Raw genomic sequence first — 25,225 nt, 5'->3', positions numbered from 1 at the left:
TAAGTAGACTTTATCTCATTTTCTGCTACAGTTTCTCAGTTCGCAGTTCCCAGATCTCAGTTCTCAGCTCAGTTTCAGTCACAGTCGACGCGCGTTCGCGTTCCCAGTCACAGTCGTCAGACAGCAGCAGCATCTGCGCAGATAGAGAACAAAATAAAGTTGAATCATATCTATAATCTAATAAACAAATATAAACATATGCACATAAACACATAAAGTGTTTGAGTGTACCTCAAAAAACGCTCAAACTCAAAGTGTAAGTGCAGCGGAAGTAACCGTGATCGTAGGCCGATCTCCTGGCTGTCAGTCGTGCCCGTTGCTCGGTTATAATTCAAGCTTAGGCTGGTTGCTCGGTACCAGACATTTATCTTTGTCTAGTCGCCCGAAATGTGTGTTTATCTCCGGCATCTACGGTATCTGCGAGAATCTTATCTCTTTTTTGAGGCATATGAGCCTTGTCTCTGCTTCTGTCTAACAGCCCCAATAAAGTTCAAATTGCATGTGCAATCGCAATTAAAGATTTCTTTGTGTAAGGGAAATGTAAACATTTTAACGACCATACTTGTGTATTATATAATATTCCGCTGTGATTATTGTCCATCAGGCCAATCCATCAAATACTCATTTGCCTTCATTAGTGAGTGGTGAGTGCCTCACACCCGCGACTGATTAGCATGTTGACCCATAGAGCTCTTATCTACATATTTTGTGATTAGATTTGCTGTGGCAGCCGAAAATCGTGGAAGACATAACCTGCTCAATTCTGGCTTATATAAAAATAGCCTCATAAATTAGACAGGTGCAGTGCCCTCGCCATCAGCCCAGCGCCGCTCCACTCCGCTCGGCAACGTGTGGAACGTGGGACCGCTCGTGGCTGTTAGACGTTTACTAGTATAATCGTGTAAATTAAAGAGACATTCTGTTATCAGCTATTAATTTTATAGTGCCGTATATGCTCCATCTTGGTCTGATAAGTCGCCACAGAACCGACCGGCCGTTCAAAGCAACACCGTCGGGTGTTGGTAACAGTTGATGAGCTCTCGCAAGCGTCAAAATTTTCACCATTTCGAGGCGGGATGTGAACAGTGCATTCGTACCGAGAACAATCATTTACCCTTTCAAATATCTCTCAGATTGGGATGAAGTTGTAGGCGTACAATACAACCCAAAGTGAAAAATCAAAGCATAAATTGTTGAATCATATAAATGCTTGAAAAATTGTAAAGTGCAAATTCTAAAAAGTTGCTAAAAAGTTTATTAAAACCGTTGACCAAACAATCTTCTGTGCCGGGCAGCATACAGTCGTGGTAAGTTTAATAGTAAACAATTGTTGGATTGGCAGTGAAATTTTGGAAGAGTTTAGCAGATAAGTTCTGGAAAGTGTTTCATGCTGCATTTGTTTGTTTTTTTGTGCTGAATCCATTGAATTCATTTGCTTTAATCTATTAACCGATATTTCGGCAGTGGATTTACTTACCTTTCACATAGTTTGATAACTATTTCATCATGAAATCGCTGACAGTTTATTTATAGCAATCAAATTTATTCATTAGCAAACAAACGCGGCTCGTTATTCCCGTCCAATATCAGAAATTATGACAGGCAATTGTACATATAATTTAATGATTTTTACAACTGCTCTGGCGCCAAATTCTCATAAGAGTTTGGACGAATCGCTTCTCGTTTAGTGCGAAGTTCTTAAGCTGAGATGCCATAAAGATTACTCTCGTTATCAGGCCCCATAACCGACTGAGTGGCATCCACGGTGCCAGAGCAGAGCAGCCACTCCAAAATAGTGGAAAATGAATGAGAAACTGGAGAAGGCGAACAGCAGGAAGGCGTCCCAGGCGTCGGCCCTCGTCTCCCACATGGACATCGATGAATCGGAGCTGAACGACCCCTTCCAGGCGCTGATGGAGAAGGCGGGAAACCATGGCCGCTACCAGACCCTCTACAATTTCCTGTTCGTCGGCGGCTTGGCCTTCAGCGGTGCCATGATCTACATGAACATCATTCTGGCACTCAACATACCCGATCACTGGTGCACAGTCTCCGGGCGGGAGAACACAAACTTCACGCTGGAGGAGTGGCGTGACATTACGTTGCCCAAGTAAGTTCGGATGAGATGGAATTAATAACCAAGTGCCACTCTACGATCTCTACGATTAGGCAGGCGGACAACCGGGGCAGAGAAACATTCAGCAACTGTGAGGTCTTCCAAATGAATTTCACTGAGATCCAGGACTGGTCCACGTGGAACACGAGCCTGCGAACCAATCAGACACAAGGTGCGTAAAAGTTTCAGTTAACGGAGGGGAAACGGCTTAGATGTTGACAAAGATTCGAGGATTACAACCCAATTCAATCTGAGTTGAGGGAAACTTGCATTATTTCGATTCAGCGTTTTCCTTAAGAAAATGTCTGCTGGAATACTCGCAGAACTTTGGCCAGATTAGTGGTGAAATTACTTGGCATTTCGCTGTGCCGTTCTCCCTGCTGTCTTATAAATTTTTGCAACTTTGCACTCGAATGCATTTTACGAGCGTTTCCATTACCATTCTTCCCATTCGCATACCCATTCCCATGCGCATTTTCCATTTACCATTTGCCATGCCCATTGCGCAGCTTGCCAGAATGGCTGGAGCTATGACAAGACCTGGTACGAGAGCACGATTCCCACGGACCACAATTGGGTGTGTGCCAAGGATTTGTTCGTGACAAATGTGTTCGTTGTGGGTCGTGTGACGGAGGTGGCTGGCTCATTTATATTGGGACAAATGGGCGACTCGTAAGTACACGAGAACTAAGTTCCACGAAAACTAAGTTATGAGAAGGCAAGTAATTGAATTTCTCCAATGAACTGACCAGCTACGGTCGCAGGTTGGTCTACTACATTAGCGTTGTCTTCTGCTCCCTGGGACGCATTGGGTCCATCATGTGCACCAGCTCGTATACGTGGTTCCTCATCATGTCCGGCATCGTGGGCCTCACCGTCAACAGTCTCTTTCAGTCGCCCCAAATCATTGGCATGGAAATCTCCCGGGAGTAAGTTTGACAGTTGAACAAAGTTTCGCCTTCTACTCCCCCAATGCTGGAAGAAACTAACTTTTTGTCCAACCCAACTAAACTCTAGGGAGGATCGCAGTCGCATTGCCTTCTTTCAGAGCTGTGGCTGGTCCATTGGCACCACGTTTATGCCGCTGCTTTATTGGTGGCTGGGGCACTGGGACTCCTTTATGTGGCTCACATCGGTGCCCACGGCTACGGTTTTAATTTTCTCCAAGTAAGTCAGACAAAGCATTCCGTTCCGGTTCGTCAATCCCCAATTCCCAATCGAATCATCATCAATTCCTTGACCAGATACGTCATCGAATCGCCGCGCTGGTTGATTAGCAAACGGCGCTTCCGCGATGCCATTGTGCAGCTGAGGAAGATAGCCAAAATTAATGGCCGCCGCTTCGATGTGACCGAGAAAGAGCTGGCGGAAATCTACAGCCAGGACAAGCAGGATGTAACCTACGGCATTGCGTCGCTCTTCGCCGGCTGGCGCCTCGCACGCAACACCACAATCATGGGCTTTAGCTGGTGAGCTGGTAACGCATTCAGAGTCATTCAGACACGAGGACACAGACACGAGTCTGACGAAAAGCAATTTGCATGGCTAACTGCTGACCACTCTGGTTTCAGGTGCGTGGTGGCCGTCTCCTATTTCACGCTGGTCCTCTTCAGCTCCCGCATGGCGGGCAATCCCTTTTTGAACTTTTTGTATCAGAGCATTGTCGAAATTCCCGCCTACATTGTCGGCCGCTATCTGGGTGAGTGTGTGCATCCAACCAAGACCGGACTCTGAAGCTGACGCTGATTGAGAAAGGACCATGGCTGCTTTGGCTATGGCTATGGCTATGGCTTTCCCATCATCTCTTGCTCTTTTTGATCTATCCTTTACCCTCTTTGCGTTTCCATAGGCGATACATATGGACGACGCATCACCAACTCGGTGTCCTTCCTCGTCTCGTTCATCACCTGCGTGCCCATCATTGTGTATGCGACGGACGAGCGGCACGAGTACTTGATGATCTACCTGGCGACTTTCATCAAGTTCCTCAACGCGCTCACTTTCTTCACCGTCAATCTGCAGTGCCTGGAGATCTATCCCACGTGCATGCGGCAGACAGGAGTGGCGCTGGGCACCATCCTGGCCAATGCCATCGGTGTGCTGGCCCCGTATCTGGTATATCTGGGCACCACGGTGAATATTCGTGCGCCCTACTACATCCTGGGCACCCTCTTTCTGCTGGGCGGCATTGGGGCCCTGTTCCTGCCCGAGACGCTCCACAAGAAGCTGCCAGACACCATGGAGGAGGCGGGCAACTTTGGCAGGAATGATGTAAGCAATCAGAATTCCGCTCATAATTACTTCCCTCGCTTGCGATGCATTTTCATCTTGAGAGGGAGTGGGAGTTCATTCACCTTCTTCTTCTGCGCCAATAAGCTTTTTCCATCCATGTAAATTCCTGGGGCTCATCTAATTTATAATCTAAATTATGCAAAGCAGCCGTGTAGCCTAATTTCATTTTTCACAAATTTAATTTACAGAAATTCTTCAGTCTGCCAAAGCTGCCGCCGGCGCCAGTGCCCAACCAGTCGCTGTCCGCCCATCCGGAGCTAACCAAGCTCAGCCAGACGGAGGTTTCTATTTCGCCTTGAAGGCTGATGCGTCAATCGATTCCACGTCATTCCACGTTTCCGATGTCGTCAACCATTACCGTTACTGATACTGTTACAGTGTTACTCTCACTCTTACTGTTACTTCTACAATCCCGTTCACGTTGTTCCCTTTGTGATGTTACATTAGGTATGGCCCAAAGTATTGCGAATAAAGTATTGTTATGTAGGCAGCCCGTAGTAAGACTAACATAAATCACAAATCACCCACCACACCAATCACACCACAACACACACATACACACACACAAAGACAGGTAGCCCAAAGAAATCTCTGCAATGAGTTTATCAGCGCATCTGTCAGAAATTTACAAATTACCTGACGCGCCGCCCTTGGCAGCCATTTCCAGGGCTGTGCGAGAAGCTAATGCTGTGGCTAATTTAATAAATGACGCGCCAGCAGCCAGCAGCCAACACACAGCGTATACGTAATGCGTGGCAGGCGCCTGATTTATGCAAGTTATGTATCAATTTTTATCACCAGTTGCAAGAATTGAGCCAACTTCTGTCTCTCCACGTCGCTCCATCAGTGGTTTTAGTCCGTGTGTGGGCTGGAACTTGGCAAAGTGTTAAACTGTAAGCGGGAACTAAGCCCAAACCACAAGACAGACAACAGCCACTGGAATTACAATACACATGGAAAAAACACACGAATGGGAAGCCGAAGAGGTGTATACACTCAGCATGCGACAGAAAAGAGAAACAGGTTTCATTGAAACCCTAACCTTCCCTTCGGTGTTGCATGCTTCGCATGGCTGATGTAACCCGCCCTTACCCTTACCTCAACTCTGGCGGCTGCACATACTTCCACACACACACACACACACAGTTAGTAAGTAAGTAAGAACAGGACGTGCAACTTTTGTGCGCAAAGGTGTTTCGTTTTTCAAGTTATTTATTATGATTTATTTGCCAATGTGGCGCGCTGATGTGGCAACCGTCTTCCGTCTGGCTGCGGCTCTGAGACGTTGCCGGCGACGGAACCCCATCTCTGGCCAGGGCTGCAGCAGCGATAAGTAAATTGTTTATCCTACTTGTGAGTTATGTGTCCAGGCCAGACCCGGGCCATGCCGGAGCAGCCATTCAGTTTGATGATCGTGTTGATGCTGGTCCTGGGCAGGCGTTGGTGTTGGGCTTGCTTCTGGCTCTGATGCCATTCCTGGAGATGGAGTGGAGCTGTAATGGCCAAGGCAGCTAACATTGTTATGCTTTCATAAACAGCTGAGCGCAATTTTCTGATAAGCCAAGTCCTGTAGCCCTATAGGTGTGTGCGTTGGCGAGTGTTGGTGGCTATTTGTTTCAATTTATCATAAAAGGCAACGCCGGAAGTCAGCCAAGCTGCAGTTGAATGAACGATGAGCGACGAAGAGGGCCCTGGAGTTGGGTTGACTACAACCACGAGGAGGCGGCTTGAATCGGATTAACCTTAAGACGTGGCCCCGGCCAAGCCCTAGTCCTTGGCAACTGTTATTAGCAGGGATTGCTGGCGAGCGAGCTCTTTAAGGACCACTCCACCACTGCATAAATATGGCTCACAATTATCATCCGGGTGTCGTCCATGGAGGCAAATGTCCTTTACCAAATTGTCCCCTTCAAAAGCTTTCAGCTCCATCCTGGTTCGGTTCGCTTCCTGTTCCCATTCCCCCATTCTGGCAGTAATGAAAACAAAGTCCTGGCCATTTACAAGAAGAAGGACAATTATAGGAGCAAACACCAGGATGAGGAGGAGGAGGAGGAGGAAGTGCAATGAAAAGTAAATCTGAGTTGCACTTCTCGGAATGGTAAGGAAGGGCAGGGACTGCTGCAGGACTGGATTTTCTTGCACATTTTCTTTGGGGATTTTTTCATATTTCACGCAATCGAGAATGAACGAAACTATTTGCAATATTTCAAGCAGCTGCATCAGGCTGCCACATGAACGGAATCCAGACATGAAAAATGCAATACTTGCTGGAGTGAGGAGTGCAGAAGTGGCGTAGAAGTGCTGCAAGTAGCGGGTGCCACAACAGTGATTGCGCTTTATTTGTGATAATAAAACACACCATCGCGCCCAGACGACGGCGACTCCTGGAGCAAGGATGTGGCAAGCCAGTGGCTGGGAGGGGCAGCAAAGCCAAATCGAACCGCGAAATTGCAACAAACTGCGCGTGCACTGGTGGAGCAGGAGCCGGCTCAGAGACAGAGCAGAAGTCAGGACCTCGTGGCAGGGTAAGAATATTTAAGCTGCAACAACGTTGCAGCAAATATTAAAGGAAAACACAACGGGCTCTGTCGTTGTTCGGGGGGAGTTGGCGGAACGTGGGGGGTGCCAAAGGATTTACTGCATATTTCATGTTCACAACGAACCAATTTTACGCTCTTCAAATCCTATTAGTCAATGGCCCTATGGGGATGCAGCGGCAACGCCAACGCCATCAGGAGCAGCATCAGCACCACCAGGCAACTGCCTGTATCAAGGCAGCTGTTCGGCGGCAAAGGGTTGAGATTGGGCACTTCTCGGTGGTCTGGGTGCAAGGGTGGTGCTGGGTGATTGGTGATGGCTCAGCTCAGATACTGCGATTTACTTCCCCCACTCCACACGTATGTATCTATATCTCTATGTGTGTGTGCACATACATCTATAGATAAAATATATATATAAGTAAGATACTCTCTCTCGAGCAACTTCCCGGGCACCGAGTCGGTTCAGGTCAGCTTAGTGTGTCTGGCATTTCCGCACGATTATGCATGTGAGTGGCGGTGTTGGTGTTCCCCCTGGCCCCTGGCACACTGCTGCTGCTGCTGCTGCTGCTGGTAGCTGGGTGGGGATAAGCCCAGTGGACAGCCCAAAAAACCCGACTGGAAACGGTCCTCATCAATCTAGCTGCTTGGAGAGCATGAATTATGAAAAACGTGCAAAATGCAAACGGAAATTAAAATGTATCAAAAAAAAATAGACTGTAGGGGAAGGGGCAAGAGAAGACAAGAAATGAACCCTCTCAAACCACACACACACACACACACATACGGAAGATAAGGGGTAAGGGTTACGGGGGGGTAGGAAAAGTTTACAGTCCGTTAGACAAATACGGGCAAAGGTTTTGTGGGCAGGCGGCAGCAGCCGGAGCCTCATCAAATCAAAGAAAACAAAAGCTGAAGCTGATGCTGATGCTGATGCGGAAGCTGAAACAGAAGCTGAAATCTAAGGCTGCGGAAAGTCCCCAAAACAACCACTGGACCAAAAAAAAAACACAAAAAACCCAGAAGCGGCAGGGGATATACGTAAGAGAAAATTAAACATATTAGTCCTGTCCCGTTCTGTCCTGCTGGAGCTTCCAGGCCGTCCAAATAGCTCATACTCCTCCCTATTCCCCGTGCAGCTGGCAATTTTGACAGGACGTCTCCTGCACAGCTGTTGGAAAACAAACCTCAACTTTGGCCGCATACAAATTTTTGTCAGGGTCCTGCCGGCGTGTCCTTTATTAATTTAACAGGCTCTACGGCTGTGCTGCGACTTTGACTACAACTTGAACGACAATGGAAAGGGGAAAGGGAATGGAAATTGGGATTGGTACGAGGCACTGGCAGCAGCAACGGAATTCAACAAGCCATAAAACATATGAGCCGGGCGAGTCGCATGCATTTTTCATGAGCCGTTGGCTTTTGTGCCCATCACAATCATCACAGACCAGACCCGAAAAGTTCCACTTCCCACTACCCACTAGTGGCAGTGCCAGTCCCTGTCCCTATCCCGAATCCTTAACCTCCCCTTTTCCTCTCCCAATCTCCATTGCGATGCCAACTATCATCATCAGCACTCATCCTGGTCTGCTCCAGAGGAGTCAGCTGGAGGACATCTGCTCCTGCTGCTGTTGCTGCTGTTCCTGTTCCCACTCCGACTGCTGCGGATGCCGATGCTCTTGGCTACACTTGAACTTACAATGACACGTTCGAAGTTCGAACTGTGAGGGAGAGAATGGAGGCGCACTGTGTGGCAGTGCGGGCGAGTGGGAGAGGCGCCCTGCATATTTGTTTGGGAATATTCGAGTAGGAACCTGCCACTGCATTTCTTTCTGCCCCTCATGCAACTCTTGGCCCATACTCTCCACACAAATTGCTTTCATTTGTTTTAATGGGATACGGCAGGCCGAAGGGTAGAAACCCTTCTCTAGTCCCGATTTGTGCCGTGTGGATTTGCATACGTGCGAGTATATTTTAATAGAAACCAAATAATTGGTAAGTTGATCGACCTGAAAAATAAATATTGATGGCAGATGAAAACTGGCTGCTGGAATCTATACAAGATGGGATTTTTTCAAGGAATTTCCATGTTTTTTTTTATCTATGAAGCATTTTTCGTTGATGTGCCTCAAGTGAAACTATGATGCAAAAGAGTTTTATGTGGAATCTCATTCATGTCTCGAGGTAAGCAAGCAAACTTCTAATCGTTTTCCACTCTGTTTTGGTATCAAATAATTATGGTTTTAATGATTTATTGCAGTCTGATTCCTGATTTCTTTATGACTTCAACCATTCCGACAATTTTGATTCTTAATGGTAGATCATTATACATACGACTGCAATCTTCAAGACTTGTATAATCTTCGCATTGTCAGATAACTATGCTCAATTTGTTTATAATATTTACGTTTTATTTTCCTGGTGTTTCACCGTAGACTTTAACAAGAAACTTCATGTACCCCTTTTGATGTATGTGCCTTAAATGCCAAAGGTGTTACCTTACTTCTTCTTGAAGGTGTAAATATAAGAGCAATCACCCAGATAGATGCTTCAAAAGCAATCATCAATCATCTGCCGTGGGCGAAAAAGATTCACTGATAGATGCGCATACTTTAACGGGGGGACTGCCCCACCCATTGAGCAACTTAGGTGTGGAAAAACTCTCTTTATTTCTAAACGAATATAACTAAAAAATGCAGGATTCAATTGACTGTAAAAGTACCCACATAACATATGCAGATTTTCTATACGTAGATACCTTTTTGTCTTTTTCTGTTCTTATTTTTTTTACCGACTACAATTTGAACATATTCCGACATACCGTACGTTTGCTAAATATTTATTTAAGTTTACATATTGCCTGGTGTGTGTATAGATCACACTACATACATACATACATCTGTAAATATTCATATATTTGCATGGGTACATGGGTACTGGGGTGTCTGGGTGTTTGTGTGTGGAAGTCAAATAATTTTGACACGCTTTCACGCGTGCTCTATTTTCATATAGATTATTTATTTATTTTGTAATCAATTTGTATATAAACTCGTACATGTTTGTGTATGTATTTTTGTTTCATTTTTTCATGACATATTCGTACATTTTTCTCCATTTGCATTTGAAATGCTTTTGGCATTTTGCTTAAACACTTACGTATGTAAATTGAAATTTGTCGACCATTGTCCATGGACTTTAATTGTAAATAAATGTATGTAGGCTACAAGTAAATATATATGTATGCATGTTTCTGTCTATATATCTATATGTATATATATTATGTAGAAGTCATCAATATTCATGGTAAACTAATAAATATATATGGCTATTTATTGATTTTGTAGACTAATTGCTTAACTGAACACATTTTAAAGGAAAAGTCTTCTGCGGGACATCTCTCTGTGGGGTTCATTCATTATGATTTGTGGTGCTTCTGAGTGCACTTGGCCATAATTCTGTCATTTGCTTGAGCAACTCCTGATTGCCGTGCATCTGCCGAGATTCTCTGTGCCAGAACTATGTCATATTGATTTATGGAATGCTTAATTTTAATTCTGCTTGCGGCTTACGCACAAATGGTTCCTTCGCCTGATTTAGTCAGTACATATTCTCTATATATTGTTGCTGCTATCATTTGTTCAAATTAAAGAGAGCGTTAAATGCTAATTTTGACTTTGTTTTATACATTTTACACTTAACTAGCTGATGAATTGCGCACTTCTACGCTGTATCTGTATCTGTATCTGTATCTATATGTGCATGTTTTTATGTATCTGCTGATGGCTCTCATTGTTTCAAGCCATTTAATTGAGAATATCTGTAGCTGTAGCTGCGTATAACTATGTATGTATGTATCTGTGCCGTATATGTATATGTAGTTAAACAATTATTTTGTATGTAAATTGTATATTAAACTGGCGCACCATTTTACACTTGACTGCACGGCACCGGCCAGAGTTTTGTTGCTTTGTTTTTACTTTGCCTATATTTAATTTCACCTTTTTTCACTGTTTGCATTTGTTTGTTTGTTTGTCTATGCTATTTTCACTATTGCTGGATGGCTGGCTGGCTGTTGGGGATGGGGAGGGGCAGGTGGCGGGGATAGAGCTGAAGCTCTGTTGCACTTAATTCAATTTAAATAAAATGATCATCGATGCTGGCAGAGTTAATTGCACGTTAACGCTAGCCAAAAAACCAATTCAAATAAAAAAATCTATTCTATCAATTAAACGAATATTCAATCAATCTACTCGTCCTCATACTCGCACGAGTAAGAAAATTGTTCAATGGAAATGCTGACAAAAAGCATTTAAGACTCGATTTAACGTTAGCTCAAGCTAATTGCAGTTTTGGCGGCAAGCGGAACCGGAAACGAGCCTTGTTGGCACGCACTCGATCCGACTCCTCTCACGTAGCCACTAAATGTTTCAATTTTGGCCCCAGACATTTAATAACACGAACACTGGCAGTGCAGTCATGGGACTGTTCGCAGTGAGTTTTTGGCAAATGGCAAAGACAACCGCGGCCATCATCGAATAGTCGGTGATTGCCTCTTGGCCAAAAAGCAAACAAAATGAAAAACGAATTTCAAATGCCTTTGCACGGCTCAAAAATGCAAATCGCATTCTCTGTCCCAGCAGGAGCGAGATGCGTGCAACACATACCACAACTCACCACACCACACCAAACTCCTGCACGGGCACGAATTCGTGTGTGTGTGGGCGTGTGTTTCCGGGGCAAGTTGGTTGCATACTTTCGGGCGCAACATGCAATTAAAATGCAAAAAAGGCAAATGGCAAAGGCCGCCTGCAGCCTACTGCCTGCACCATGCACCACGCACCACCCGAAAAACCAAAGACCAAAATCGATGCAATGCCAAGTTGAAACGGAAATGCCACAGTCTGTCTGTCGCTACGTCCGTCTGTGTCTGTCTGTCTGTGCAACGTCTGCGGTTAGCACAAGTTTGCCGGGCTCTCTCGGGCTCCCTACTTGCGGGAGGCTGCATGCCTGTGTGTGAGTGTGAGTGTGCGTGTGTCCCCTCTCTGTCTGTATGAGTGTTGATTTAGCGTTAAGCTTGTTGGATTTTTGCGTTTTGTCAACATTTCCCTCCGGAGTTGGCGCTGCATTCGCAGACTGTCTCTGCGTGTGTGTTTCTCGGGGTGTTTCGAAATAATTGTTGATAGACTTCGGGGCAAGTGCATATCCTGATTGATTCTGTGGGCGATTTTGAGTTGAGTGGGAATGTGAATGCGTATGTTCAGGGGCACATGGAAAGGGTGCAAACGAAACAAAGTGAGATTCATATATATAGAGAGAGAGAGAGGAGCTGGGTTCCTATCCTAAGTGGTGACTATACACGAGCGAGAGTTCAGGTGGCGTTCAGGTAAGGTTCTAGGTCATTCAATTAGTTCTAGAGGTAAGTTAAACTCCACTTAATCTAATGTATATATATATATCTGTATATTGCTTCGTTGGTCAGCCGATTACCGATTGCCGACTTCTTCGTTACTTTTCGTATCCTATCCCTAAGTTCTAAGCCTCTTCCTATGCTCCGATTCCTGCTTGCCTAACATGTGTATCACCTGATTGAAAGATTGATTGCAATGCCTGTTTGTCATGGGGGTATCTGGTATCTGGGTTAGAGTGTATTTCGATGATCTTAAGCAGCAGCGCTGCTTAGGGCCGTATCCTAGGGATGCTTCGTGTAGTTATTCAGCGGCATCTCATTGACGTGGGCATGGGCCAGGGCCACCTCCTTGTTCCGCTCATGCAGGGCAATGTCCATGGGTGCGCTGGCGGGCTTCTTTTGGGCTGCCTTTTGTGTCTTGAGCTGCCACAGAGGGAGAGAGAGAGAGAGTGATACATTAGTCAGTTATGGAATGTCAGAATGCCAGAGTGGGCTGGGGCAGGGTTCTCTCATATTTACTCTCTGAATGGTCTTCTCAAAGTCCTGGTGTGGCTCAGGTCGCTTCATGGTGCTGCAGGCCCTCAGTCGCTCGTTTGTCTGGAAGGCAAATGGTAGGATGGATGATACTCGTACCTCTGTCATACCAGCCGCCCATGATTACTTCATTAACTTGGAAAGGCACGGGTCGTCTGTGCCTTGGCATAAAACAAATCGACACCTCCAAACAGGAACGACCGCAGAACCCAGAACTTCAAAATGGAAATGTCAAATGAAAAGCGGCGAATAAGTATAATGAAAGGCCAACGCCAGAGCCAACGCCAACGACAGCCCCAACTGAATTTCCCCAAAGCAACATTTCCGCAGCAGACCGCATAATGAGAGCGTGGCCAGGGCCAACGCCAGCGCCAGCACCAGGCCCGGAACCGAGCTTGGAAAGCAGTTTAGACATACGCTCCGAGTGACCTTTGACTGTGGCTGGCACTGGCAGTGGCAGTGGCACCCGCTGCCCTCCTGCTGATCGCCCGCTGCTCACGCTGCTCTCCACCTCCAAGTGGCAGATGTTGCCGAGATGGCAAGGTAATGAATGCCACAGGACACAGCATAGCCAAACACAAAAGAAGTTGTCCCGAGAACAGAAGTACGGAGAGTCGGAGCACAATTGTCGCCAGTGCTTAGCCCAAGTCATTTTCAAAATTGACCGCAAAACTCGCCTGGAGACGGAAGGAAGGGGGGTCCAAGAAGAGTCGTGGCCCGGGTCCGGTCGTGGATGGCGGCAAATTGTGCTTAAATATTAAATGAACAGCGCCGGCAGCAGCAGCAGCTACCGAGAGGGAGGCAAAGAGTAAAGGACACAAAAGGAAAGCCGGACAACAACCGTAAAACACGAAAAGTTATAAACTCTCTCAGGAACCAACCAAAATAAAAGAAACGAAAATGAAAATGAAAACAGAAAAAGAAAAGAAGTGGGGGTGCCAGAGCCCCGCCCCCAAATGAAGAGCGAACATACCAAACAAAACACTTTGGCACGCCTGAAATAATAAAAACAAATGCGCACGAGCAAAAAAAGGACAATCGTGTGTAGGGAATCCAGTAACCTGTGGACCTCCTCTGCATCTCCTCCTCCTCTATCTTAATGCCCATTGGCAACCGCAAAAAAAAGGCGGAGCGCGCCGGAACGCGCAAAGGTGCAAATGACCCAAGCAAGCTCCCATGGAGTAGCCCCCAGAAACGTGCGGCAAACCCTTGACAATCCCAGTTACCAGTTCCCTCTTACCAGTCCAGTCCTGGTCGGCACTCCTCTGGCCTGCCCTCTGCTGTCCTGCTTTCTGCATTTGTATCTGTATCTGGCACTTGCACTTGCAGCTGCTGCTGCTGTCCACTCCCTGCCATTGCCAATGAGACTGTCACTGGTACTGCCACTGGAACTGCCACTTGCCCTGCCTCAGTCTCTCTACCCCCAGACTCCTCCCATCGACAGTTCATATCTGGGAGTCTGGCATTTGCATCCGGCACATGTCCTGTCCTCCTGTCCTCCCGCCTGTGCTCTTTGCTCTGGCAGTGTTGTCATTGTCTGGTTTCGGCCCGCTTGCCTTGGCCAAGTCAACGCAATTAACGGTAATTGCCTTTTATCGGCTTAGCCTTGATAAAGTTTTCCACTTCCTCTTCCCCCTAGAACCCCCCACCTCTCTCAGTCCATGGACCGCTTTTGGCAGGCGACTTTTCCCCCACTACCCTTCCCTTTCGTGGCTGCTGTCGTTGTTATTTGTAGGTTTACGCGGTTTTTCTATTTTAATTTAATTTTATAAGTAGCCCCCGTGGCCACCCCCATGTCCGCCCTCCACTCAAGCGATGGCCAAAGTTGTCCATAGCTGAAATTCGACATTAAACAGAAAGATGGACAGAAAATGGAATGGACCGATGCAGGCGGGGGACAATGCCAGGGAAAGTTTTTGTTTTGAATGTGGCAAGGAAATGCTTTGAAGTTGCCTCCAAATTATAGAACTTTTCATGGCATCCCAGGGATATGCCGATAAGGAGAGAGGAAGGAAAATGGAAGCAGTATTGTGGAGGCGGGTAATGTGAAAACTCTCGCCATTTTCATAATTCCTGAGGAGATTATGGAGCGGTGTATATTTCAACAACGAAAATGTTAGGCAATGTCAAGACGGAAGATCCTCAACTCTCTTCGACGGAAATGCAACGCCTTCTCCTAGCGAATCCAATTCGGTTAAGAACACTTACAGAACCGGAACCGGAAACTCTCAACCACGCAATGACTCCGGATTTTTCACTGCCTCAAGTTCAACCCATTTCCACTCACTCACCTTCAGCTGCATTCCCTCGGTGGCGTTCAGTTCGTCTCCGCTCTGCCGCAGGCCCTGCAGGAAACGGGCAAAGACCGTGCGCCGCTGCTTGTGCTTGTTGCGACCCTCTGGTGTGGTGTGGCAATCAACCCAACCGGATCCATGTGGAGCCGATCCAAATCCAAAAGCAGAGTTCCAGGAGAGAAGGCAAACAATCAAAACCGAGAATCAAACAAACAGGCAAACAGATAGACAGACATTCATTTGATTAACCAGACAGACAAAGTTTAAGCGCAAACCAATTTAATTGAATTAAAAGCCATAAAAACCAAACAGCCGCCAAAGTGTCTCTAACCTCTCTGGCTGCTACTGCTCCTCCTCCCTTACCTGTTGCCGAAAAGTCGTAAAAGAAATTGGTCCGCGCACCCGGATAGCTGTGCTGCATCCCATTCAGATTGAGGGCCGACTTGGAGTCGATGGCATTGCGGGCCATGCGATTGGCCAAATCGTTTTGCGTGTAGCTGTAGATCTCGTTCTCCTCGCGGTTCGACAGGCAGCTGGAGGGCTGCAAGCACACACACACATACACACATGCATAATGAACGAGATGAATTAGGGTCTGATTAGCGAGGAGTCCGGACAAGTCGTAAAAGCACTTGGGCCGTAAAAAGTCAGAGTTCGTTCCGCTTACCAAATACTTGCCGGGCACATACAGCGGCTGGCTGTGGCTGGTGGGCATGACGGATGAGCTAACCAGTCCGCCGCCGGAATTGCTGCTGCTGCTGCTGCTGCTGGCACCGGCCAGGCGGCGGGTGAGCGTGTGCCCCGTGGATATGCGCACATGCCGCTCCTTCCACTTGGAAAGGCGCACCTGCTCGATGGCATCCAGCACGTCGTCGTACGGCATGTTGATCTGCTTGCTGTAGTGGGCAGCCAGCCCCTCCAGATATCCACGTTTGCCCTCCTGCAAAACATACAGAGAGAGAGAGAGAGATGAGATGAGGTAACGGCTTACAGCCGCAATCCACTAAGGCCACGGTCAAAATCAGCTCCTTGAAGACAGACAGACATATAGAGAGACAGCCAGGAGCAGGAGCTACACAAGTGTTAATATCTTCCGGTAATTAGCGTGAGGCTGCCACTTAAATGTGTCCTGTTTGACATTCAAAGCGGTCACTGAAGCATCCCCGAGCTCCCTTTATGCCCCCAGGCAGCAAGTAAGTATCTGTAGATGTAGCTGTATCTGTATCTGCATCTGCCTGTGCGGTATCTGTGTGCATCTTTCTATTCCAGAGCATAGAGGGTTGGCTGTGAAAATTCATTTAGCGTCGCATTCATGTAATGCACATGCAAACATTTGTGCTCAAATGCAACTTGTCTGCAGCTGCCAGTCAGACAGCGATACATAGATGCAAAGCACACACACAGACACAAACACACACAGACGTCTGTCTCATCAGCGCAAAGTGCAATTAGTTGAAGTTGAAGCCCGCGCGTCAACATGGCTCAGACAGAGCAATGCAGAGCAGAGCAGAGCTCGTGGCAGAAGCCAAGAAGTCTCTCTGTCTAACAACTGGCACCGCTCCCACTCCAGGGATACCTGTAGTCTAGCCATCCATTTGGTATAATTTCATTTCGGTCTTAAAGTTCCATTTCAATTTGAGCCAACAATCGTAAATATTTAACCACATTTCGCCAGACAAACTATGTTAAGTACTCGGCGGCGACAAAAAGAAGCGCTAATTAAAATGCAAAGCAGCAGCAGAGGCTCCGAGGCAGGCACAAGCCTATGACAAAAGTTTTCACACATTCTGCAAGGAGAAGTCGACTCGGCAGACTGCAGACTCCAGTCCGCAGACTGCACACTTTTTGGCTCTTTGCGTGGAAGTGGCAGCGGAAGCCTTTCAAAGCGCGTGGCCTGCATATTAAGCAGCTGCAACATCATCGACATCGACATCGACAGCACAGCATCAGCATCACAGCATCTGACGAGTGTCGCGGGTCTGGCAACTGTCAACACTCTATGCGTGCTCAATAGGCAGTCTTGCCACACCCTTAAATGAAGCTCCTCCACATCTTGCTCCTCATCTTCTTATTCGGGCAGGGTTCAGGCACACACCTCTTGAAATAACTTTAAATGGAGGCTGCATCTACGCTACGCTTTGCATCTATTTACATTGCATTGCAAGCGATTTCTTTGGCGGAATGCAGGAATGTCCCTGAACCAGTGACATGTTTTCAGGCACCAACACACACTCACCAGCCATACAAAGACACAGATACACAAACACACACACATTCATGGAAAATAAACTATAGACTACGAAGGCAATCCGAAACGAGGCTCCCATGCCCTCACGAGTGCATTTCAATATGCATTTATGTGCCTTTAAAATGGTGTGTGGCATGAAAAAGAGTAGAAATTTCTCCTTGGATTCCTTATCCTGATTTTGCATTTTTCAGCCCACTGCACCATGGGAAATCTGACCACTTTTTGTGGCCATGCAGTGTCCCTGTGCTGTGTTCTGGGGCCATGTCCAATTTGCTGGCCTATCATTTAATTGTTCTGCTGCCACACAATAACCATTCTTACACTTCACCTCCTTCCCTCTGCAGACCAGGCAGCCACAATGCACCGTTTTATCAGTGAGCCAACAAACAGCAATGACCAAAAAATACGCGCGCCAAATAAACAAAATTAACGCAAATGCAAAAACATTTTGGGCTCCGGCCTGGGACCAAAATGCTGGCTCCTATAATAAAATAAACATTCTGCAGAAAGAGTGAGGCTACGGTGGTTGAGGTTATCGGGGGGAATGGTGGAGTGAGGGAGTCTAAACACAGCGGGGGTACGCTCAGTCGGTTGGCCACTCGGTTTAACTAAATTAAAATCGTGTTAATTTCACATTAGAGTGCACACAACGGCGCCGGCGACTGTCACATGTTGCAACTCTCTCTCTCTCTCTCTTTCTCTCTCGCTGTCTCTCTTTCCCTGTGGGGCAGAAGGCAAATCCAGCAAATTGCCAGCCCCAAACAAAATGGCCAAGATAAGAGCCAGAGCTACCGGATACTCGTTGGCTGGATGGTTGTTGCTTTTTGTTCGAGGACTCGCTCTGCTCTGGTGTGACCACTTACCGGTGTGGAATACGGGTGGGCGGTGAGGCGGATACCATCGGCCTCGAGGTGCCGCTTCATGACCGCCTCCAGCTCCTTCATGGTCACGGGCGTATCACAGTCGGAGGCCAGGATCTCGTTGCTGTTGCTGAGCGCCTTGGGGTCATTGATGAGCACATAGACAATGGCCGCCCCCTTCTCGCGCAGCATGCGAACGCTCTTCAAGAGCTTGCCGCGATGCGACAGATTGTCCACGCCGATGGCATCCAGATCGATCTCGCCGATCTGCTTGCAGATCTCCAGCTCGTCGTAGCCGTTCTCCAGGAAGCTCTCCCCGTACTGGGCCAGCCCAATGGTGCGCAGCCACTCGCACACGATGTTGTGGTGGGACATCGTGTTCGCGTATCACGTAGCCACCGTGGGCACGCCGATATCCAACGGTGCGAACGATACCTTGGCCAGCCGGTGCGGCTTCGAGGTGCTCGCCCCCCCAGTGCTGGGCGCCGACCCGGCCGCCGCTGCCAGGGACAGCTCCTGGGGATGGCTGCTGCTGCTGGCGGCGCTGCTGCTGCTGCTGGTGTTGGGCGGGGTGCTGCTGGACGTTGCCTTCATAGCAGCTGCAAAGGAAAAGTGCAACAAACAGTGTGAGAAACAGCATTCGTATGGGTGAGTGCGTATGCGTAACTCTGTTTTGGATACTTCCGGCCGATGCCAGGGTATTTTCAGGGTCAGGGTATTGCCATTAAAGACATTGCCCCTTAGCAGGGGCTGCCATATCAATTTGTGTTAATAGCAGTCATTGTTCGCCCACGCAGACAGATGGTCAGAGAGTTAGAGGAAGCCAGGGGTTTGGATCCTGCCTATAAGCACTTAATGATAATGCTCGGTCATGTACACGAGCCACTGAAACACTTGAATATGTTTAGACCCGGAAGCCACTTGCATATGAATAAGCCACTTAAAATGACAGATGGACCGGCCAACACACCCAAACACTCAGGGAGCACACACAGCCAGACATACACAGAGGGAAATCTCCAAGAGCCTCAGAGAGAGAGAGAGAGAGAGAGCCGACTGCGCCCTCGGGTCACAGACAAAAGACAAAGGGAAGTCATCCTCCAACTATTTGCAGGGCCCTCAACCCGCTTTTGTTATTTATACCGTTGCAAAGGGAATTCTGATTTTGAACTTAAGTTTGCGACGCGCAACAAGGAAATATGTCAATTGTTCTAAGCCAAGGCCTACTGATTGAATTTTTAGGAAGATCTGATCATAGCCAGCCATAATCCAGCACTCATCAAAAGTCCACAGGGTATGTACAGATGCGGACCTAGGCTTTAGCTTTCGAGTGTTATGCGTGTGTCTGGCTGTAAAAATATCTTTGCTTGTCGAAAAATGAAATGCAAATGTCTGCTGGCAACAACCAAACTTCCCCATATTCCCGTTCCAGGTGTTCTCCACAGCCAGAAGGAAATAAAAGTAAATGTCCAAGACATCTGACAAACAATGGCCTAATGAAAATAATGTGGCTACTGTTTTCTCTGACTGCCACACACGGCACAAACGGCACATACGGCTGGCTGCAGTTGTCATTGAGTGTGGTTGTGGTGCCATCAAGTGGTTGGGTTCTGTGGTGGTTTGTGGATTGATTTATATACTGCTCCTTCTTGCAGACAGCACAAATTAGAATTCGTCTTTGATTTGGATGTGTGTGTGGAAGTACCTTTCATATTGATAAATAAACGCCAGATGAAATTCCAGCAATGCTGGACAATGGGGCGGATGATGATTGCTTTTTAGCAAATGAAGTATGCAGCTCGGCTCTCAAGTATGCAAGTAACACAAGACACCAGACAATCTGTTGTGGAATGTGTCTGTGTGGAGAAGGAGCAATTGTGATGCAGAATTTGTGTAAAAGGTAGTCTCAAATATGAAAGTGCGAAAGGATCTCCCTCCATTCTCCAACCTCTAAGCAGCTGCCTGCCTCGGAAAACTTTCGGCACATTGTTAGCATAATAAACACGTAATAAAATGCAAAAGTGGAGGTGGGGAAAATCAGTTAAGTCAATTTTGGAAGATGTTTGCATACGAGCTGCAGCAGCTGCCGGTTCCTGACCAAAGTTTATTTACTGCAGTTGCAAGCTGCCTGAAAAGATTGCCACTGTAAACGTTTATTTACTACAGCTGCCGCAAAAGGTTGCCACTTTCAGTTAATAAATAATGTTAGTGGCAGCCAGATGTATATACAACTCCTGCAATAACGTCATCTACAATTTATATGAGAGTCTAATTACATGCATGTAAATGCTCAAATTTGCATATGCCGCAAGCTGACTCCGATAAGCGTCTTAAATTTTCAATTTTGTTGTTTATTAAGTGCTAAATAATTGTTTGTGCGAGTGAGAGTGAGAGAGAGAGAGAGAGAGAGAGAGAGAGTCAAAGGTGTTTTGGCCTGCACACGATTTCCGTTTGTAATTATTGTCGAAATTTTGTGCAATTTCCTCAGCTCTTCATCTCTCTCACTCCTTTGGAAATCAAATTAGATTTCCTGCACTTTGTTGGCCCTGCAATTATGAGGCATTTCGTGTTGTGTGTGTTTGAGGCCTTTGAGGCGTGTGAAATTTCCAAAATGTGCAACGCACTTTCCATAATTACCCCCGCAAATGGCCATTGCAATTCGCACTCTAATTATGAAACCTGAGAAATTCCACCCACTCGAACAGGCAGGGAATCGGGGCTGAGTCTTTGCTTCAATTTCGCCCAAAACAACAACATACCTAGGACAATCTCACACAATCAAATATACTCGTACATTGTACACTCATAGGTGTATAAACACACATGACAATGGCCCCATTGTTTATGGCTTTCCCAACATTTTTATATGCAAAATTCTGCCAGAGTAATTAATTTTAATATGAAAGCCAAACATGAGCGCGCTCTAACAATTGTCATATAATTTGCCGTCTAGACAGTGGAAATTTAGTATTTTCAATTAACTGCAATGGCAACTCGGCTGCATTCTCCCCAGGCACACTCGCCCGGGCAGCACCCTCAACAACAATGCACACAAAAAGGCGCACAATAATGATGGGGAGGGAGCACAGGACCTGGAGTCAGAGCTGCAGCTGGAGCTGGAGCTGGAGCTGGCTGGATGCCATGTTGACATAGCTAGCCGTGAATACCAAAAAAACAACCCAAAAACAATACAAAAATATAAAAATGAAGGCTTAATTCGGTGCACCGAAGTTGAAAATACCCTGGCAAAGTCATCAGAAAAACGTTTAACCCATAAAAAACGAATAATTAATGTAAAAATACAACGAATTGAATGTGAATTTAGTATTATTCCTACAAGATTAAATATTATACTATTTCCCAAGTCTTGGCTGTGTTAGGCACATCTTATATTAGTGGACCCAAAGGCAAGACTTTATGGGTTCAACTGTTCTGTTTCAACTGTTTAGCTTATAGATTTTGCTTTCCCTTGCCTTTGGGGCTTTGCATAATTTCCCAATTATAATGCTCTCTCTGGCTTTCGCTCCCTGGAATCGTTGGAATAAACAGCCTTGACTCTGGGCGAGCAGCAGCTCGGAAACGGGCTTAGTGACGCCCTCAAGGTTGGCAACAAAATTGCACGGCCAGTCACTTGAGCGGTGATGGGGAAAGCTGTGAGGTTGGGCTGGCTGAGTGGAGACAGGGTGAGTGGTGGCCAGCTTCATTCGTGTGCCAATGTCACTGCATCTGACGGGGCACTTGCCACTCGGCATTCACTTTGATTCGCGACTCGACTGGTTCCCCGTTCCCAGCCGCTGACTGCCTGGATGGCTACGCACTTGCAACTTGCTGTGGCTGCTGCTGCTGCTGCTGCTGTGTCTGCGGCTGTGACTGGGAAGCCCTCTAAGTGGAGTATGGAGTGGATGCACATGCATACGCAGTCGTTCCTGTCCCTTCCCTTGCTCATGTACCAACCCCAAGCCAGCTGGTTGGTGTGGCCATCAAAGCGTGTGATGTCGACGGCTTCGATTTCACTTTTTTCCTCCCCCCACCCACCTATTCGTGTATTGTTTGTCCCCCTTTGGATTTTTTAATTGAAATTTCATTTGCTGCGTTTGTTTGCACATAATTACGATGGGTGTGATATAGCTGGATCCGCCTGTTATGTAAATTTAAGGCGCATCGCCGGGCTGGATGCAGGAAGGATGAAGAGTTTAAGACGAACCAGAGCACAGATGACTGAATAGAGTCGGAGGTAGATTGCAGAATAAATGATGAGTATGTGCCTGAAGCTGCAACAGAGTTGAAGTGTCCTCATATTTTTCTTCTCTTTTTTTTTTTGTGGTTTTTGTGGTTTCATTGTGGTTTGGGAACGGCTCGAAACGGACTCCAAATCCAATGCGAAAGTTGAGATGAGTTGAGCTCAGCTGAAAAGGAGCTCTCGGCCTGCAGGCAGCTAAACTCGGAGCTCCATTCAGCTCCGAGTATGAAAACAAACGGGAAAAGAGCTAAAATCTATTCAAATAGTGAGCTGTATTAAAGGAGAGGAGGAGGTGTGATAGTGGGAGCAGAAAGTAGTTTGGCTCCGGCTTAAGGCCCAAATAAGTTGGCGAAAATGGCGGCACTTAGCATCCTGCTCTTTGCAGCACGAAATAAATGCTACAAATTAAGATTTATTTAAAAAAAATTACCAAGTATTTCGAAATGAAATGAATAAAATAATGTTTTAATAAAAGCTGTAGAAACATTTTTGATTCAGTGAATTCCACGATGAAAACAATTTGTTTTAAAGTTATAATCACTCATTCCCATGTAAAATAATTAACCCTAATCCGAGATTATGAAATACCCCAATATCAGCAGTATTATATCCTTGAAGCCATCGACTGCTGATTGAATAATCACTTAATGGAAACGGAAACAACAGGCTGCAACAGGCAGGCTGGCAGGAAACTCGATTAATTTACTTACATTGTGTATTAGGCAATCGATACGGGGGAGAGCTTGAAGTGTTGTTGTTGCTGCTGTTGCTGTGGCTGCCCCAATGCTCAAGACACACGGACAGAAACTAAGCGGCTTTTGGGTGCTTTTAGTAGTCGTTGCTTCTAATCAAATGCTCCGGCACTTCATTTGTTCGGGGATTTGTTGACTCTGGCGGGCCTATAAAGACATAATCCGCCAAACTCCCCCTCCAGGTGGACCACCTGTCCGCTTGTTGTGGTCCAGAGACTGGAGATTCGGTGGCACGCAGCGCTGTAGGATGCCGGATGAACGATGCAGGATGCCCGTTAGACGCTGGTCACACACGCACAATTATGCCATTTGATTTATGGCATTGGATCGAAGGACTCTAGCGCGTTCTCTCTCTCCTCTGTGCCTTGCGAAAAAAACAATACGGGAGCCCGGCAAAAAACTGGCGCCAAAAATGGCCAACGTCAGGCGCGGAAAATTTCGAGGCCGGAAACAAAAACACACACGCACGGCGACACGACGACAGGACGCGGAAAATGGCGAGCAAATTACGACTGACAGAAGGGAGGAGCCCCAAAAAAAGCCGCAGTTTGCTGCCTCGAATCCAACGATGATTACCAGCTGCAGGACAACAAAAGGATGCCAAAAACGCCAGCACAAACTGGGGAATCTCCGAACCTCGTAACTGGAAATCACTCACTCGCTCGCACGGAGAAATTGCGCGCTACCGTTTTGCAGCCGGTACGCGGCTCGGCTCGGATCGGGTCGGAACAGAGCGGAACGTGGCGGAGCAGCGCTGGAAAAAATGCAACCAAAGTATGCAAAGCACGCGAACGTACTGCGGACTCCTCCCTGGCTGGGCTGGCAGCAATGCAGCCGTGCCTCAGTTGCCTCAGTTGCCTCAGTTGCCTCCTCAGTCGAGACGAGGCACAGAACTCGGGGAACTTCTCGAGCCGTGCCGCGCCGTAAACATTAACGCTAACGTTAACGTTAACGCTAACGTCGCTGCTGCCAGCCCATATGTTGGTGTGGTGGCGGGGGGGAGAGGAGTTGAGAAGGAGCTTTTGCCCACGTTGCAAGTGTTTGTTGTAAACGATACCCAGGACTCTGGCCGCGAGGGAGCAGTGCAGTGCAGTGGCGACAGCGCAGCTGGGGAGGTTTTTTTCTCAATATTTTTTTCCGCTTTTTTGCTGCTTTATTTTTGTTGTTGCTGCTGGCAGCTTCAGCCACCCCGCTGAAGCACAAGCTGAGGCAGTGGCAGAGACTGAAGCCGGCAAATGCCTAAGTGCAGAAAGTAGGTGAGGCAAGGCAGCAGCAGGCTGCCACATGAGGCGAAGCGAGACAGCGTGGCAGACGAGAAGAGGCAGGCAGAGCAAAGCAGAGCAGAGCAGAGAGTGTTTACCTCAGCTTAGGGCTCTGTCAGCCAGTCTGGGCTCTCTTCTATACAGCCTATGCCGTGCCACAAAACATGAATGAGTTGTGAAGCAAATGAAGTGCCACACAGCTCGGAACTCATGCAACGTGCACCGTACTCATTGCACAACCCGCAGCGTATTTAAATATAGCAGAGCAGCAGCATAACAGAGGAGCAGCAGTGGCAGTGGCAAGTGCAACGCATGCAGTAGTCGGCGAGCGTGGAAAGCGTCTGCCACATCAGCAGCAGCGACGCCAGCAGCGAGGCCGGCGCAGACCAACGCGCAGACAGGACAGGACGGGCGGCAGACAGCAGCGTTCACAGGCTATCATGTCACCGCCGCCGTCCTCATTTGTCTGTTTGCTGTGTCTCTGTATACACTTTGTGGAAGGGCACGCTGACTACGATCAGAAGCTGACAACTCGCAGAAGGGTTAAAGATGAAGATGCCATAGCTAAGCGATGGGAACCTTCGGAATAGGGCTACTTATAGTGAGATCGTAGCTAAAATAGTTACTTATACAAGATCAATCTCAAGATAATGTTGATTTCGAATGAAACCCTGCAAGAGTGT

The 25,225-nt window shown here is 47.1% G+C and overlaps 2 protein-coding genes across 4 annotated transcripts; one reads left to right on the top strand and one right to left on the bottom strand.

Moving 5' to 3' along the window:
• Window positions 1-991: 991 nt before the first annotated feature.
• LOC117583314 (carcinine transporter) lies at window positions 992-16,815 on the top strand. 2 transcript variants are annotated; one of them, XM_034271570.1, is made up of 12 exons: window positions 992-1,307; window positions 1,737-2,110; window positions 2,170-2,288; window positions 2,626-2,788; window positions 2,869-3,045; window positions 3,134-3,283; window positions 3,361-3,585; window positions 3,688-3,815; window positions 3,966-4,387; window positions 4,597-4,728; window positions 10,896-10,901; window positions 16,804-16,815. In XM_034271570.1, exons 2-10 carry the CDS (start codon window positions 1,803-1,805, stop codon window positions 4,705-4,707), a joined length of 1,803 nt encoding a protein of 600 aa, XP_034127461.1. In that variant the 5' UTR covers window positions 992-1,307; window positions 1,737-1,802; the 3' UTR covers window positions 4,708-4,728; window positions 10,896-10,901; window positions 16,804-16,815. The 2 variants fall into 2 exon arrangements, with proteins under 2 accessions (XP_034127461.1, XP_034127462.1); XM_034271571.1 differs by lacking the exons at window positions 10,896-10,901; window positions 16,804-16,815 and having other exon boundaries at window positions 4,597-4,901.
• Window positions 11,236-23,992, bottom strand: LOC117583315. Of its 2 annotated transcripts, XM_034271574.1 has the most exons (7): window positions 23,239-23,992; window positions 18,292-18,887; window positions 15,848-16,120; window positions 15,544-15,721; window positions 15,178-15,284; window positions 12,872-12,949; window positions 11,238-12,775 (listed from the first exon to the last, which is right to left on the bottom strand). In XM_034271574.1, the coding sequence occupies exons 2-7, from the start codon at window positions 18,661-18,663 to the stop codon at window positions 12,635-12,637; spliced, it is 1,149 nt and encodes a 382-aa protein (XP_034127465.1). In that variant the 5' UTR covers window positions 18,664-18,887; window positions 23,239-23,992; the 3' UTR covers window positions 11,238-12,634. The 2 variants fall into 2 exon arrangements, with proteins under 2 accessions (XP_034127464.1, XP_034127465.1); XM_034271573.1 differs by lacking the exon at window positions 23,239-23,992 and having other exon boundaries at window positions 11,236-12,775; window positions 18,292-18,681.
• Between the last annotated feature and the right edge of the window lie 1,233 nt (window positions 23,993-25,225).

The sequence above is a fragment of the Drosophila guanche genome, unplaced genomic scaffold (genome assembly GCF_900245975.1).
Source record: "Drosophila guanche unplaced genomic scaffold, DGUA_6, whole genome shotgun sequence".
NCBI lineage: Eukaryota > Metazoa > Arthropoda > Insecta > Diptera > Drosophilidae > Drosophila > Drosophila guanche.
This window is presented reverse-complemented; position numbering and strand designations above follow the sequence as displayed.